Here is a 17,067-nt window from a genome sequence, read left to right as displayed (position 1 = left end):
TGGATGCGTAAAGTTAGTGTGTGTGAATAGAAAAAGGCTTCATTTTGAGAAAGTTAAAAATCAGGTTGTTCAAAAAATAATAATACATTTCAGCCCCAAAGCATTTGGATATATTAATGACTGATCAAGCGTGTGATTCAGTGAGTTATGAATAATTAAATGACTGATGAATCCGGTGTTCCCCTTGTTGGTTATATAATTGAAATGTGGTGTGTTGTAGATAAATGTTGGCCCCGACTCAGGAGTCTGTGCCAAGCAGCTGTTCACACAGGGCTGAGTCATCGCTATATCACGACGCAGCATATAGCCCCAGAGTGTGACTTGGTGCTTTCTGAAATACATTTGAATAATTATGTCTATGATTAGTAGGGAGTACTTTCGGCAGAGATGACAGAATAAGAAATAGAAAGCCTCTGGTGAGAAAATAAATAAAACATTTTAGATTATTATGATTAAATTAATGACTTCATACATCATGGGGAGATTCCCAGCCTTCCAGGTAATTTATTCTGAGAGTCATCCAAAGAACACATCACAGGAATACAGAAACAATACTCCCCCAGTGAATGTGGTATCTTTTTAAGGACCTTAATCTACTTGTTTGTACCTCGTTGCAGCGGTTCCACGTCCTGGTGGTAGAACATGAGGTGGGGGAGACCTTTGGCCGTGAAGAACCGCTCCATGCGGTCGATCTGCCGGGAAACACGGGACACGAACAGGAGTCAAAGAGAACGACGAGGTATGGGTGGAAGGCTGGAAAACTGGTCAAACTCTCTACCGAATCTTTGTTTGGCTTTTACAGCCTTATAAGACTTTTATTGGCGCGTTTGACACAATGCCTGCAAAGGGTATGCATAGAGGGCAAACTCACAATGAAGCATATGCATGAATGCACACGCCTGAAAAGCACTTCAAAGCACAAACATGGCCACACACACACACACACACACACACACACACAGTCCCACAAACACAAGCACACACACAAGCTCACACACATCTACACAAAAGCACACACACAACCACATACACACACACACACACACACACAGACGCGCACACACAAACAAGTGGGCACACACAGACTTAAACACACACACACACACACGTCCTCTTTAAATACATACAGAGAGCAGTGGCGGTGGGTCAATAGAGGGCGCTAGGGCTCCGACCCTCCGTGAAATATTCACTTGAATATATCTGCCGACTATGATGAATAAACCATTAAAAATACGAAAATAAATAAACAAAAATACATAGCATTTATCCTTGTTTAATTGTTTGATAGACAGTACTTGCCTGGCCAGTAACCATTTAAATGTGTCTGAACATCAATTCTTTGGGCTAGGCTTGTTATTGGTCAATCGAAATAAAGCCCTCCTTCAAGTCAGGGGCGCCGGCCACGATGAAGTCTATGTGAGCTCGCAAACTTTTTGCTGTCCATCAAGCAGAGACAGCTTTTCATTGGCACATGAAAATTCCACCTCGGGTCGCAATTTTGTGAACAACGGCGTTGTTTTTCATATGTTCTATCACCACATGATTGGACAATTCAGCAAATCAATCAAAATAGGCTACCTCCCTGAGCAGCATTTGCGCAACGCAACTACATGCAGAGAGGTGATAGATCGCTAACTAGCAGAGATTTGTAAAAGCACTTTCCACCCATTGCAGTGGAGGAATTGGACTCCCCAAGCAATGTTATACTTAAAAGGAGCAAGTAAGTTACATATAAATTTAGTCTTTCGGCCTGTAGCATATAAACAAAATAAAGCAACTGTCCCATAATTGCACTGCATTTGAAGTAGACATTGACTCACAAAAAATGGACGCTTTAGGACAGTGATCATGATTTGCCTCAATATCATAATAACAACAATGGGTAATTTTGTAAGCTTGTCCAGGCCCTGCAAGTCAGGATGTAGGCCATGAATCTGAATGGATAGTAGGTAATAGGTAATAGGTAATAGGTAGTGGCCATCCCCAAAAGGCACCAGAATACAGGAAATCCAATCTACCAAATTCATTTTTTTTCTGGGGGGACCCCAGACCCCCCCGACTATTACTGCGCGCCACCGACATTTTTTATCACCAGCCGCCACTGACAGAGAGACAGCCAGAGACAGATAAGAGGGGGCTAGTGGGAACTTGAATAGGAGCGGGAGAGTGTGAGGGAGGAACACACACACACACACACACACACACACAGGATCAATACCTGAGTGCCCTCGAGTATGGCGTCTTCAACGTGGGCCTTGTCCAGGCCCAGGCAGGAGGCCACGATGCTGAGGACGTAGTCATGCCTCCCGTCCAGCTGAGCCCGCTTGGCCTCGCGCTCCTCCTTCAGCTTTTGCTGAAAACAAAACACGCGCACACACACATAAAGGCACACACACACACACACACACACACACATAAAGGCACACACACACACACACACACACACACATAAAGGCACACGCACACACACACACACAGACACACATAAAGGCACACACACACACACACACACACACACACACACACACACACACACACACACACTCACACAATAACACACACACACACACACACACACACACAAACATTTGAGTCAATAGAGAAACTGGGAGTCTGATCAATTGAGTTTTGAGTAAGAATCCCGCAGGGACACTAGTTAAACCATAACAGCAAATGATTACCCAATTACTAGCATGCAAGAATGAGCGAAGGTCTCCTTGATGTTGTTGAAATGCAAGGCCGACGCTAACAGAGGACTCGTCCAAACATCCATACGCCACACCACTTTTGTATTACATACTTTCTTAGCAATGTAGGGGTTGATGGGAATGTCCGTAGTTTGAAGCTCAGCCATAATCTTGCAACTTGTCTCAGTCATTAAACTCTTAAGCACAATCACACGTTGAGGAAATAGTGAAAATAGCCATGTTTAAAAAAGCAACAAGTTGTTTGCCGCTGTTTGCCGCTTTTGTGAAGAACACACTCTTCTTAAACAGAAATGAAAAATCCTTTATCTTCTCCACTGGGTTCATCCAATTATCCACGCTTTCCTTCCCACTTCTATCTGTCCTCCAGTGTCCTTGCAGCCAAGGTCCGAATACCAAATAACTGAGAAGAACTCAACTGAAATGTGAAAGGTAGGTAGACAAAGGAGGCGGGGGTGTCAACAGAGAGGGTTTACCCCACCCCAAAAAACAAACGTTGTCCTAAGACACAATTCAATTCACCAACGTACCACCACCCTTTAGAATACAATATGCCTGATTAAAACGGCTGAATAAATCAATATTACACAGAAGTAGAGGAAATGAAACTAAACCGAATGTAGGTTGTAAGTTTGTTGTACATTTTTGTCTTTGGTAAGTTTAAACTGCCTCAGAAGGCGGTATGCAGCACTGTATACAACCGACACTGGTTTCCAACGGCCTTTGTTTGTTGGTTACAGGCGGCCAGTTAAAAGTGTCCCCCAGCAGGTGGCTATGTTTCACAGCCTCCGTAACCAAGGAACAAGGCAGGTCAATAAATGATTCACACATCCATGTCATCCATGGTTGCATTTGTGTCTCAAAATTTAAGTACAGGACATAGGTGGGCCGTCGGGGGGGTCACTTACGACATTTTTCTTGTCTCTAAGGTGCAACATAACAACCAAGTCCAAGACTGAGAATGAATCAGGCCTATAGCTGTAGCTATCTGACATTCGACCGAGGACCAGATCACAGATAAACAAGTTGGAGTCATGCGTCATCAGATTTTATATTTAGCCCTGCAGAACGGGGCTAATGTGCACTCAGGTGAACATCTGAGCAGGAGCAGGTGTGCAGCCCTGATAAGGTCCACTTGATTGAACTTGATTGTAAGCATTTAGGCAAATTGCTGATTAACACCAGTTGAGATGCACCTCGTAGTGCATGCAAAGTGACCGCACTGACGAGAGTCTGCATAACATCTTGAAGGATATGAATATCGACTTTATTTAACACTGCCCACCACCCTGTAGCGAATGGGTGGGTCCACTTTATGGAGGCATTGAAATGTTGGCTATGTTGGTGTGACATTGGGATTCAAGAACAGACTGGGGGGATTAGAAAAGGAAACAAAGGAAGAAAGAAAAAGAAAATAAAGGGATTTTCTTTTTATAAATACAACGACAGAGAGAGGCGAAGGAAGATAAAGAGAGGGAGAGGGACCAAGATAAAGAAAGAGAGAAAGATGATGCTAAAGAAAGAGTGAAAGAAAGAAAGAAAGAATAGGGAGAAATAAAGAGGGGATTTAGAGTGGCTGTGTGTGGGTGGGTGGGTGCGTGCGTGCGTGCGCGTGCTGACGCGGGGGTGGTGGGGGACGGACAGAAAAAACACAACGCAGCATACAGACCCAAGTGTATGAAATGGAGACTGTGAGATGTCATGACCCGGCTCGACGGAGACGACAAAAAACGGGAGAGACGGTGCATAACCGATAGAACACAAAGATTTATTTACATAACGTAATGTAAATAAATATAAATATTTAAATATTTACATAACGCACAACTTAACAAAGTAACGCCAGTATGAGGTGTGCATGTCAGCAGTTTCAGTCATGTAAATGTGGGTGTATTGATCATGCGAGGTGGGGTGTTGTGGAGAAGGAATAAATTAATGAAACGCCAAAGCAAACCAAAAAGGTGCGGACGCCTGCGAGGAGAGCAAGAGAAGCCAGAGACAACAAGGCAACCAGCTGCCCTTTTATCCAGCTGGAGCACCGGGCCCAGGTGCTCCAGATCCGGCTGTTGGCATCAGCTGATCGCCTTGAGGAAAGAGACAATGACGTCAGAGTAAATAAGTAGGCGGGGTCGTCACAGAGAATAGAGATCAGTAGGTGGGATCAATGTGGGTGATTTAGACAAAAGGAAGCAGAGAAAAGGACATAAAGGTGCATGAAAGCAGACCAAGGCCTGAGGGAGGAGGAGACGAGGGAGCAAGGGATGCAAGAGCCAGGCAGCATCCAAAAGGGAAGAGGAGAGAGAGAGAGAGAGAGAGAGAGTGAACGAGAGGGAGTGATAGAGAAAGACACTTAGCAGGTTTTATTCATGATGTCGATGAGAGACACTTTGAATCCAGGTGTGCGTGTGTGAAATGGCCTTTGCTACGGCGCAGGTGAGAGCACTCTGACAGACCGCAGCGTTCCTGTGGCACGAGGATGTAGGCTCAAACAATAACGGATTCATCTCTCTGTGTCTCTCCGTCCCCGCTGCATGTCCCCCTGGCTCCTTATCTCTGACCCTGGGTGTTGTGCATTGGGGGCTGTTGTCCCAGGATGTCCATGGGGGACGCGTGGCTGTTGACCCAGGAATGTTGCAGGGGGAGATGGTTCACCAGCACACACTGAGGGCCAGGGGAGTGTGTGTGTGTGTGTGTGTGTGTGTGTGTGTGTGTGTGTTTCACAAGGATTCATACACAGACACAGACACAGGCAAATATGGAGGTGCACGTCAACATGGAGGCATGTGCACATGCTAGGATTCACATACAAACACATACAAGTTATGATAAAAACACACACACACACACACACACACACACACACACACTACATAGGTCACAATTTCTCACCAAACCACAAAGTCAACCGCATTATAAACTGGCCTGGCAAGCAAACAGTTGCTCACACCGCACCTGCTGCCCTGATGGACTGTGTGTCTGTGGGGTGTGTGTGTGTGTGTGTGTGTGTGTGTGTGTGTGTGTGTGTGTGTGTGTGTGTGTGTGTGTGTGTGTGTGTGTGTGTGTGTGTGTGTGTGCGCGCATACGTGTGACTGAATGACAAACACACACAGAGAAGGCGGTTTGGTTTGTTTGATGACACACACCCCAGCACTGCGCACATACCAAGCGGGATCTATCAGGTAACACACACCTACGCACACGTACGTAAAAAAAACCCATATTATTTTGCTTTTTACACGCAAACAGAATGGAGTGTAATTGTGTTGGCCCTGAGCCATGTGAATATAGCACGCTGTTAGCAGACAGAGCGGCAGAAGGTACTCTGACACTGAAACGACAGCATTAGCAATCCTTTCTATTAAAAAAGCATCAACGAGGCCTTGTTTGAGAGGAACGCTGCTGTGAAAGAAGTAAACAAACCCAAGCCTAACCCTAAACCAGCAAAAAAAAACACTACTTTTTTATTTTCATGTCATGTTAACTACCCGCTCCTGTAGAGGTTGATACATGAGGACACCAAGGCAACACTGACAGTCAACCAACTCAGTGAACTCTGAAGGTAAAACGTTCAACATAGATTACCAGACCCAGGCTGTCACAGCCTCATGGTTAACATGGCATTGACATTCTCGAACAACAACAAAATCAACACACAGAGCCCATGCAGAATCTCTACCTTCACACATAGCAGAATGAACAGTAAGACAGCTAACAAACACATTCTGCAGGTATTGATCCTACCTTGATGACCCTGTGCACACTTTGCCTCCAGAGGTTCCTCCTGAAAGCCTGAGACATGGCAGGTGCTCTCGTCACCTCGTCCGCTCATCTATTGGATCACGCAGGCTCGGGGCTAACCCTATACCCTATACCTCAACAGCATGGCTCTCTGAGTAGACGCAGCCTCACGGCCCAGCCAATACTCTACTCGTCGGTGTGGCTCTATTCAAGGGAATGTTTTTATTCAGTAAATGATACATGCATGGATTTATAATGAGGTAATAAATTGATGCACTTTAACGGATAGATTGGATGCGTCATACTGGTACTAATGATGTGATTATAATGCACCCACCCCCACACACACACACACACACACACACACATACACACATACCAACCTATACAAATACATACACAAAAACATGCATACTCCCGTGCAAATACACACACAAACAAACCTACACACACACACACACACACAAGCAGTAACCCACACACACACACAAACACACACATACACCGGAGATGACTACATCTCGATTTCATTTGCAAGCTCATATGCACACACACGTACAACACAGACCACAGGGAACACAAGCACAGATACATGCACACTCACACACACAACTCATTTAATTGAAGACACAGTTGGTATTCACAAAAAGGCACAGCAGTAGCCATCTAAATATAGCCATTGCACATTTGCATGAGTGACAAACCGTTAAAATAGTAAAAACAAAGCTCATTTACCCATGCCAGGCACTTAGAGAAAGAAAGACGGAGTAGAATAGATCTACAGAGAAGAGCAATCTGGTTGGCTCAGTGCTAGGAACTAATCTATTCTATTTGCAGTTTATTTATTGATTTGTATGTATACATTGATGATTTTTTATCATATATTTTTATGAGGAAACTATGCATGGTGACAATGTCGTTACCAGGAATGTAAATTCTTAGTTTTTTATTATCTGCATTCTGCAATACAATTTTGTGTGTATTTAATTAGGCAAAAACAATTTAAGATGCTAGACGCCAATATGTTGGTTTTGTGTTGACTGATGAGCTGGAAGGCAAAACTGTTATTTAATAAAACTATTTTGGTATCTGATTTTGGGCTGAAAAGCAAGCAACAAATAAACACCACATCAATAAGAATAGAAAATTATTTTCCTCTGCTTAAGGCCAGATAAGGCCAACCGACACCGAGACAGAGACAAAACATTGTTACTCATTTAACGTTACCTCCCATTACTATACTCAATAAAATATTCATACGCCTTCAGCCTCGGACCGCATTAAATCCACGGTCTGATGAGTCTACCGTGGCTTTGACAACATTTCTGAAACTCTTTGTCCACCAACACCGTCAACGGCAAGAACATTCGTCCCTCGTTTCTTAATGCTAACCCACTTGACCGCTAAGCCCTGCCGGGTTCCTCTTTGTAACTTCAGAACTCCTCAGATCACCTTACCTTGTTTTGATACTCGGGTATAAAGTGCAGCATCGTCGTCAGCATCAACAACAAAGCCACTCCTTTTCAAGACCTTCTAATCCACTAATTAGCATTACTATTCATGACATTCACAAGTGCTAAAGTCGAGCCCGGAAGAAGAGGGAGAAGAAGACGAAGAAGATGAGACGCCAGGACGAGTGACTGCGCCGTTGTTCCCCGTCGGTGACTTGTCTGTCTCGTCGCGGAAAGGTTACTGCCCTCTCACCCCCGCCTACCCCCCTGAAACGATGCAATTGTTGGACCTCAAAAGAGGGCTGAGGTGGCTAGCTAAAACGGGGGTATTGGATGACCACCTGTAAGCGAACCAATCATCGCGGTGCGGCTATCGCTTTACCAAGCACATTTCAACAATGGCGCCAGGGGTGTGGGTGGCGGTGTGAGGGGTGGAACTGCAGGTGGGTGCTGAAGGTAATGGTGGTGGTTGGGTGTCACATCATGAAGTTTCACACAGGCATAACACAACAGAAGTATGCACGATGGAATGTGAACACACAATTAGGCAATCTTTGATTTTGGTTTTTTGGTTTATTTCGACTGCAGTCGTTGTGGACCCCAAGCGATATTTTAAAAGGGACATCAATCCACACCAAACTCCAGGGCAAACTCGATCGATTGTCTGGGGGGAGCGTAGTGGTCATTGTCTGCTTCACTGACCGGTGGACTCGGGCCAGATAACAAATAGGCTATATATAGTTATTACACACCCATAAAATGGATATTGTCATGCATTAGGAAAGCAATGGAAAATACGGTTAATGGCGGTGGAGGCGGCTCGATGGTTATAAAACTACAAGAACCACACGAGAGTGAGCAGACTGTGAGCAGTGTCATCATAGCTAGTTAGTTGAAATAGTTGACATCAAAGTGTCTACTTGGAGCAGCAGATCTCATGAAGACGCTAGACACACACATACACACACACTCACAAGTGTTACACAGACCCAAAGGTTGACACTACAGGCACTACACACAAACACACACACACACACACACACACACACACACACACACACACACACAGACCTAACTCCACAACCAATTAAGAATTAATTCCATCAGACTTCGCAGTGACACGTTGCAGATGATCAGAGCCACAGATGTGCAATACATAGAGGGTGCAAGAGTGAGAACGAGGGTGCGAGAACGAGAAAGAGAGAGAGAGAGAGAGAGAGAGAGAGAGAGAGAGAGAGAGAGAGAGAGAGAGAGAGGGAGAGAGATGGGGCTGCGGCGAGGGGGAGAGGAGAGGGGGAAATGATTGGAAAGCCTTTTGCATTTAAAAGCAGTTCATCAATATTTCACTGTGCCTGGACTCATTTCTCCACTCCGAACCGTCTGCTAACGAAACAGGAGAGCTACGCTTAATAATGGATGACAGGGGGGATGTGCGGAGATCTGAGGGAGGTGAGGAATGGGGGAGAGAGAGAGAGAGAGAGAGAGAGAGAGAGAGAGAGAGAGAGAGAGAGAGAGAGAGAGAGAGACGACTGATTTCTCCTGTTGGATCCTCAGAGACAAGAAAACGCAAACACACACACACACACACACACAGACCTAAACACCCAAACTGTGTAAACAGTCCCCCCACCTCTCAAACACTCATCTATGCACAAATCCACACCACTCCAGACAGCTGTCAGGACCGCCTCCTCACTAATTGACATAGACCTACATCCAAGAAGGGTGACCCTGGACCCCTTCCACCGGCCTGGTGGGACAGCCCCCTCAGAACATCTGTCTTGTCAATGCTACATATGGAAGGTTACATTCAATTATTAAATTTCATGATGATTAATGCCATGTGATGCCTCATGATCTCCGTGTAAATGAGTCCCTTAAGAAAGGAAAACATATACTTAGTCATGATCAATGATTCGTTATATTTAAAGACTTGGCTTTGATCACTAGTGTTTCCCTGCTTCCGACACTGACGGTACGGAGTTTGTTTTTCATCTGCCAGGCCCAGAAGCTCCGTGTTGCCCGACGATCTATCAGAGGGAGTTGGAGACGAACGGATCTAGGACTCAGAGATAAACGCCACTGGCTTCTCTGTGCCGAACTGACATGGGTGTGTGGCCATGAGGGACGGACGGACGGACGGACAGACAGAAACAGACGCAGACACACACAGACAGACAGACAGCTAAACAGACAGACAGACAGAGCGATCGAGCCCCACCCACCTCTCAAGCATTAAATATTACTTCGACTATGCTGCCACCTAGTGGATGGATTAGTGCAATACTTCAGACCCGCTAATTACTTCGATAATTAGTTCGATAATCCACCTTTCAGTCATGATAAAACTGAACGGATTCATTAATGAATAGCCTATTTCGTCCAAATCGAATAAATATCTTAAAATAGTAGGTTAATGCATAGCGCTATATGATTGACAGACATTATCAGTCGACATGTAGGCCTATTTGTTTGAAATTATATGCATTCATTCATTTGCGTATAATAAAGCCATAATAAAGCTACATTGCTGCATTACACTGTCAACCTTGGACAATAAGCCTACGTCGTGTATAAACCCTCGATAAAGGGTATTCAGGCTGCATTGATTTAAGGGCTGGTGAATAACCCTATGCCCAGATCATGTCTCAGATTGGTCAAAGTAAGGGCCTTGTGAAAGTCTACAAACGTGCGTCCCACATCAAGTGGCGTCTAAGGACGGCCTCATGACAGGCTGCAGGCCTGTGTCCTATACTGAACCCCTGTAGGCCCAACTAAATATAAACATGGACGATCGGCAGGAACTAAAGAAAACAAACAAAAATAATCGCAGCATGGAAAATACCCCTCTAACCGACCTCATCCCCACTTCCATGAAAAAGTTTATAAAATCAAACCTGCATCTCCCTGGCTGACTCGGCCGGGACGGAGAGGTTGCTGGGTCGACTCCTGTGGTTGGCCTTGGTGGCTCTGGAACCAGAAGACATGCTGGAAGCGTTCCGCCGCTAATTGACGCGCCGCACGAGGTCTGGCAGGCCGTGCTATGGCGAATGGAATATTAACTGGTGGTACAGCTATAAAGAATCACAGCGGTGGAGGTGGAGGTGTACTTCTTTGCTGGGAGCGCACTGGGAATCCCAGGAGATCCCTTTCCCATGGGATAGGCCTAATAATAGAGGTTTGTTATTGGTTTCCAAGGTAACGCAAATCGGCCACTAGGAGCTGAGATTTGTTGAAAGCATGGTTGACATACCATCACTGTGAGAAGATAGTAGCCCGTAATCTATAACAATCAACAAGTATGAAAAGTAAGATCTGAGGATATTTCTAACAGATCCGAAATACTGATTTGAAAGGGGTAATTAAGCATTAATAAACCGGTAGCCCGATTTATTAAGTGAGTCACTATATAAACACATTTTGTGACAAAAAAAAATATATAGCCAAATAAAACACATGCATTTTTGAAGTGTGAGGTTTCAATGGGACACGTGCATCCTGCAGACTCCGAGACTCGACCATGACGTCATCTGAATGGTTTTGGCACCTGTGGGATGGATCATAATGCAGCATGCGTCGGTATGTAACCCAGTGTCATTATTTGGTTTAATATAATATATTCCTCTAGTTTTTATATACTCTTTGTTTATCTGCCTTTTGATTTACATTTAACGATGGGCTACTTTTACTATGTATTTTACAACGTAGCCTATATAACGCATGTAAATAGTCTCGCACTCACCAAACTCACAAAGCATAGGCCAGACTAACTTCATAAGTATAATGGTAAAGCTCTTGATGTATTACACCAAAGGTAATAACATGCTTTATGTAGGCCTACGCATAAAGCACAATCCCGTTATGTTCGCATATTTAGCCTATTCTTTGGCCTATAAAAATAGAAGGCCTATTCATCTTATTCATCAAGCGTTCTGGTGTGTAAACTGGGTGTTCTTTCCTTATTAGGGAGGCGATATTAATCAGTGATGGATGTGAATGCGTATGATGCGCGCTCCCGCAGTGGGGGTGCATGTTCTGGCAGTCGTGCATGTTTTAATACGTCACCATGGCGTGTATTCTGAGGCCCAGCAGCGGTTCAACCATCCCAGGTAAGTGACGCGTTGAGTTTCGGCGAGACGGCCTCGCCCAACATTTGGCGATATTTGGGATTTTGTAACAAAAATAATACTTTAAAAAGTGTCATTTTTCATTAAATACAGTTTTGTCTTCCTTATGGTTCATTTCCTCTCCCCAACCCTGATGAAAACCCGAATTGTTTGAACCATGTGCCCAGAATTCAAGGCACATTCTGCATCCGAACCGTTATTAAAGGGCCCCAATTATGTTATTACCGTTATTAAAGGGCCCCAATTATGCCACCAGGTACGAGTGTGATAGCCATTACAAGCCGTTTGAAATTCTGCCTTTTACTGTGCTTTAGTGACATGGGTGTGTCGCGTGTCAACCTGTTAATCACACTCACACTTGGTGGTATAATATGGCCCTTTAAACACTTGACGGCAGTTACTGTTACACTGACAGACACGTTCACTTCTGTCCACTGGTCGATAGGGGGCAGCACTAACCCAAATACGGTACAGTGAATACCTATTATGGACTGAATAACCGCTCGATGGAGCAAATCGAGTCTTTTTCCATCGACGTCATGCATACTCCAACCCAGCAGCTTCACATCGTATTCCGTTATTAGTGCACATCTCCCCATGGCTGTCCGGGCAGACCGTGTCCCGGTCAGGAAGAGACACTATAACGCGGTGCAGCCAGCTGTGATTGACCAGTGGAACGGGAGGAAGGCGAACCCTGCGTCATCCCGACCGCGTTTCACACGTAGCCGCTTTTCGTGCTGCTTTACAGCTCTGATACGTGCAGCTTCCCCAGACCCCCCGCCCCCCCTTATCTTTGTATACAGACCTACATTAACAACAGTGTGTCCCTCACATATCATGCGTGTCGCACAATGCGCCAAAGTCCAAAACGGAATCCCAGGATATCCCCACCCAACACCCCCGCCCATCCCACCCTACACCCCCACCCATCCCGCCGTGGTGAAGAGGAGGAAAAACCCTCCTCCTCCTCTTTTTTTGTTACCTCCGCCCCCTTGAGTGTTGCCAGATTGGGCCAGATTTCTCACCCAATCTGGAAACGAATCTGGTTGCCTGATTGGGTGGGACATTTTTCCGAAACATGGCAACACTGGCCCCCTCTCTCCCCTCCACTCCCCCTCTCTCCCCGTCCACTCCCCTCCTCTCCCGTCCACTCCCCCTATCTCCCCGTCCACTCCCCCTCTCTCCCGTCCACTCCCCCTCCTCTCTCACGTCCCAACTCGGGAGGAGCGCCACCGGTCGGTCGAAATAATTCCCCCCATTCTCGGCCAAAATGGAGGAGCTTCCTCGCCTTTTAAAGGGAGCACAGATCGCACGCGTGTTACAACCGTGAGAGTAGACCCCCGTTTCAATGGAAAGGCGTTAAACTGCGGTGGCACTGATCCGTAAAGACGCTTGGGATTAACGTTTCTCGGGATATTTGTCCGTTCCGGTGCAGCGCGCAGTGATGAGTGCGGGAGAGGCGCTGGATGAGGCTGCGAAGGACGCGGCAGACATAGCGGCGTTTTTCAAATCCGGTAAGTCAGCTAGAGAGGGGCGAGCCTGCCTCTCCCCCTCGTCTGCTACATCTATCAAACCATACCCGCTTTGATGGGTGAGTGGGGCCACATTATTGCCAGGATAGACCCTTAAAAACGATGCGAGTGAAGGGGTGGATTCCCATTTTACGCTCGGTGCGTCGATGATGCGCCCCGATCATCAAACGTAAAGCAAGTTACTTATCAAATTCTAATCTGTGAACTATTCCGATTCTGCAATATTTTGATGACAACATCGCGTTTGCATGTACAAGGCCCCCCTCTCGGATCATGAGCACCCTGGGGTCCGATTCGACCGGGGGTGAGGAGCGAGGGGTGGGTTTTTATGACACTATTCCTGAGGAAATAGGGCTGCGTTGTTGTTCTGACGTTGTATGCGATCCATCATCACTGGATCAGGCAGGCAGGCCCAACGATTTGTCATTTGAAACGGATATAAAAGACACATGGGCGAAAGGGGTGAAACCGTGAAACACATGGATTTTTTTGCTGACCATTTAATCCATGGTGGAGGTGTTTCATAATGCGAGGCAGAGGGGCTGATCCGGTCGCCCTGCCTGCTCCCTCAATGCAGGGCTTCTCCTCATACCATATCGTCATCATAACAAATGGGGTAGCGCCAGCATCTCGACCCTTCCACGGCCTGTTCTGCTGGATATGACACCGGAAATATCCGAACCAAATGCAACTTCACGACTGCATCCTACCGTCTAGTAGTCAGTCAGTCATAAGATGGGCTTCGAGTCTCATGTTGGTCGTTTGATCACAACGATACTGATTCGTTTACATTGCAATGGGAACGAAGGGGAGGGGAAGGGACGACCATATTGGATCAATTCTGTTTTTATATAGGGTGTGATGGGGGGATCTTTGCAATAGCGTGAAGTGTTGGACCACCACTGCTCATCAAGCAGCTGTCTTGCTCCCTGGCTCTCTCAGCTGTTTCTCCCTCTCTTCTCTCTCTGACACCTGGTGCCTGGGGGTCTACCAACCACCCTCCAACATATACAGGAATAAACAAACTATTTCCCTTACAGCTCTTCTCGGCTCTACTGGCTTTCTTCTCATCACTTCCTTTTAATCCCCCGTGTGTGTATTACTGTGTCATGCACACACACACACACACACACACACACACACACACACACACACACACACACACACACACACACACACGAGTATGAATCAGTTCGTTCTCCTTTTTTCTACCCCCCCCCCCCCCCCCCCCCTGTTTTTTACTACCGGAATAGGATTTGCCCCTCGGACAGTTAGGAATGTCGTTCAAAATGATTGTATTCAAATCTCTCTCCTGTGAATGGTTGGACTGCTTCCAGTGCGTTTTGCCATAGCCATGCTCCGCTGCTGTGTTACATTAACAACACAAAAGTTGGCCCTCGGTGAAGTCTGAGGTCTTGGGATGGTTATACAGACGGCGAACGCAGTCCGTACAGTATCCGTGACGTGGACAAAAAGTAGGGTCACATGACCTGCACTTTTGCTTTGTATACAAGTTGGAGGTTTGGAGGTAATCCTGCAACAACAGAGAAACGTTACTTGGCTCTGTAACGCAAACAGGCTAAAGCAAAGCCCTTAAGTGGCAATGACACACTTTATTGGAGAACTTACAAGAGCATCATTACCCAAAGAAGGACAAACAACCAAACAAAGTGGGTTTAAGCCACAGGGGCCCATGATAAACCCTGGAGTTTATCTTAGAATGGGATAGGAGCTGGAATGGGGACAGGGGATTTCATCAAGTTGGAGGCTTTTATTTTGGTAGCAACTAGCTTATAAACACAGGGATCATATAATTGGTAATAATCAGACTGCCTGTGCTGTTTTACTTGGTTGTTCTCGCTGTCAGCGTCATACTGACTTAGGCTTTCTTCCATTGCTGAATAATGACCTAGTGCTTTATGGCTGGCGCTGCCCACAGACAGACATTAACGGAAACCTATGTATTAATATTTTAGTGTTGATGTAATCTGTCTCCGCTCCGCGGCTCAGGGCAATGTAAGACCCTAGCCATGGATTCCGTTCATCTGTTCACTGTGGGTCTCTCTTTCACTAAGCCTTATTACAGCATTAAGTGAAACATCTATACCGCTTTAATAACTGTTCTCCAGTGTCTGCAATACTTCTAATCTAACGACTCTGCATCTGTTTTTCAAGTGTATAAGTGTTAGTATTAGGTGTTAGTGAATTCACCAGCATGACTCATACTACTGCGACCACATCTCTGATGTACCGTACAATCATTCAGGTATTGTGTTGATCAGCGGTGCATCCATCTGATATATAATTGGATGTGTCCATCACGGTGGTGGTGTTCACAAGCAGTTAGAATGCCGCCAGTCTGGCCACGGTCTGCCCCGGCATGCGTCCTAATTGCTGCTCTCCTGCAGTGTGTTGAAAACCTTGGCACACAGCTGTGTGTGTGCATGTGTACACGCGTGTGTGTGTGTGAGCGCGCGAGTGTGTGTGTGTGTGTGCCCTAGTCATTGAAGCTCAGAATGTGGAAAATTCCTCCGGTAAAGGAAACCTGGCTGACTGACTGACTGCCTGACTGTGACTCTTAAGTAGCTGATTGGTCGGTTGAATGGACTGACATATGTTGAACGGTCGGCTGAATAGTTCACTTGCTTGCACACCAAGGAACAGGTGGGTAGCGGGCGGTGTGGTTGGTTTGCTGACTTATCAAATGGACAAATGCCTCTAAAATGAATTAAGCGCCTCTGATGATTAGCTACCAGCAAACGAAGAACTATTGTTCTCACCGCCTTTAGCTTTGTGTTTTGACGATGGTACAGCCATGACGCCAGTAGATGATTAAGATGTTTGATGAGTGAGCATTTTGGCTGGTAATGATGCGTGACTTATTTCTGACCTGTGCGAAACAAAGTTTGACATTCTCCTAGAAGTCAGATGCCCTGACGAGATGTTTGAAAACGACTATGTTTGGTCCTGGCTTTTATCTTTCGGTTCACAGTTCCGTGTCGGTGTGTTAAAACCAATTGCCCGTTAAAAAAATCCCCATTCAATTTCAACAAATTCACTATATCATATCGTCACTGATTAATTAATTAATTTTGGTTTGATCCTGAAGTGAACAGATGGGGCTTCAGCTCTGAAGCCCACATGCTCGCTGTGGATCACAGCTTGTCTTCTGACTCACTCCGATCACTCCTTAAGCGAGCGCAGAGCCTGAATCCACAAATCGTCATCATATCATATATCAGGTCGGGGATATGTGAATTCTGGAGGTATTTTCATCGGTCGACAATGACATACGAGACATTTTGAGATCGTCTAAGGAGCCCAAGCTAATACAGAAAAAATGCTTGAAAACATTTGCTGACTGCCTTTTGTTTGGCATGGCAGAAGACGAGGGGAGAAGAAAATTATTGTATTTAGGGTGTCAGTGGAGATGATGATGTATCAATAGGGTGTCTATTGATTCTACAACCAAACTCAGAGCGAGCCGTCTCAGCCAGTAGGACTCACACGGAAC

At 45.8% G+C, this 17,067-nt stretch overlaps 1 protein-coding gene across 1 annotated transcript in view; it reads right to left on the bottom strand.

The window, feature by feature from the left end:
• The window catches only part of dnah5 (dynein, axonemal, heavy chain 5), a gene marked incomplete at both ends in the record, with an annotated part of 140,136 nt that extends 129,255 nt beyond the window's left edge, over positions 1-10,881 (bottom strand). The window contains 3 exons of the mRNA XM_084471872.1: positions 608-692; positions 2,219-2,353; positions 10,792-10,881. Of these exons, the coding sequence (XP_084327998.1) occupies positions 608-692; positions 2,219-2,353; positions 10,792-10,881 (310 nt within the window). The remainder of the gene's footprint in view (positions 1-607; positions 693-2,218; positions 2,354-10,791) is intronic.
• Between the last annotated feature and the right edge of the window lie 6,186 nt (positions 10,882-17,067).

The sequence above is a fragment of the Micromesistius poutassou genome (genome assembly GCF_964030765.1).
Source record: "Micromesistius poutassou genome assembly, chromosome: 8".
NCBI lineage: Eukaryota > Metazoa > Chordata > Actinopteri > Gadiformes > Gadidae > Micromesistius > Micromesistius poutassou.
Note: the sequence above shows the minus strand (reverse complement) of the source record. Positions and strands in the feature narration are given on the sequence as shown.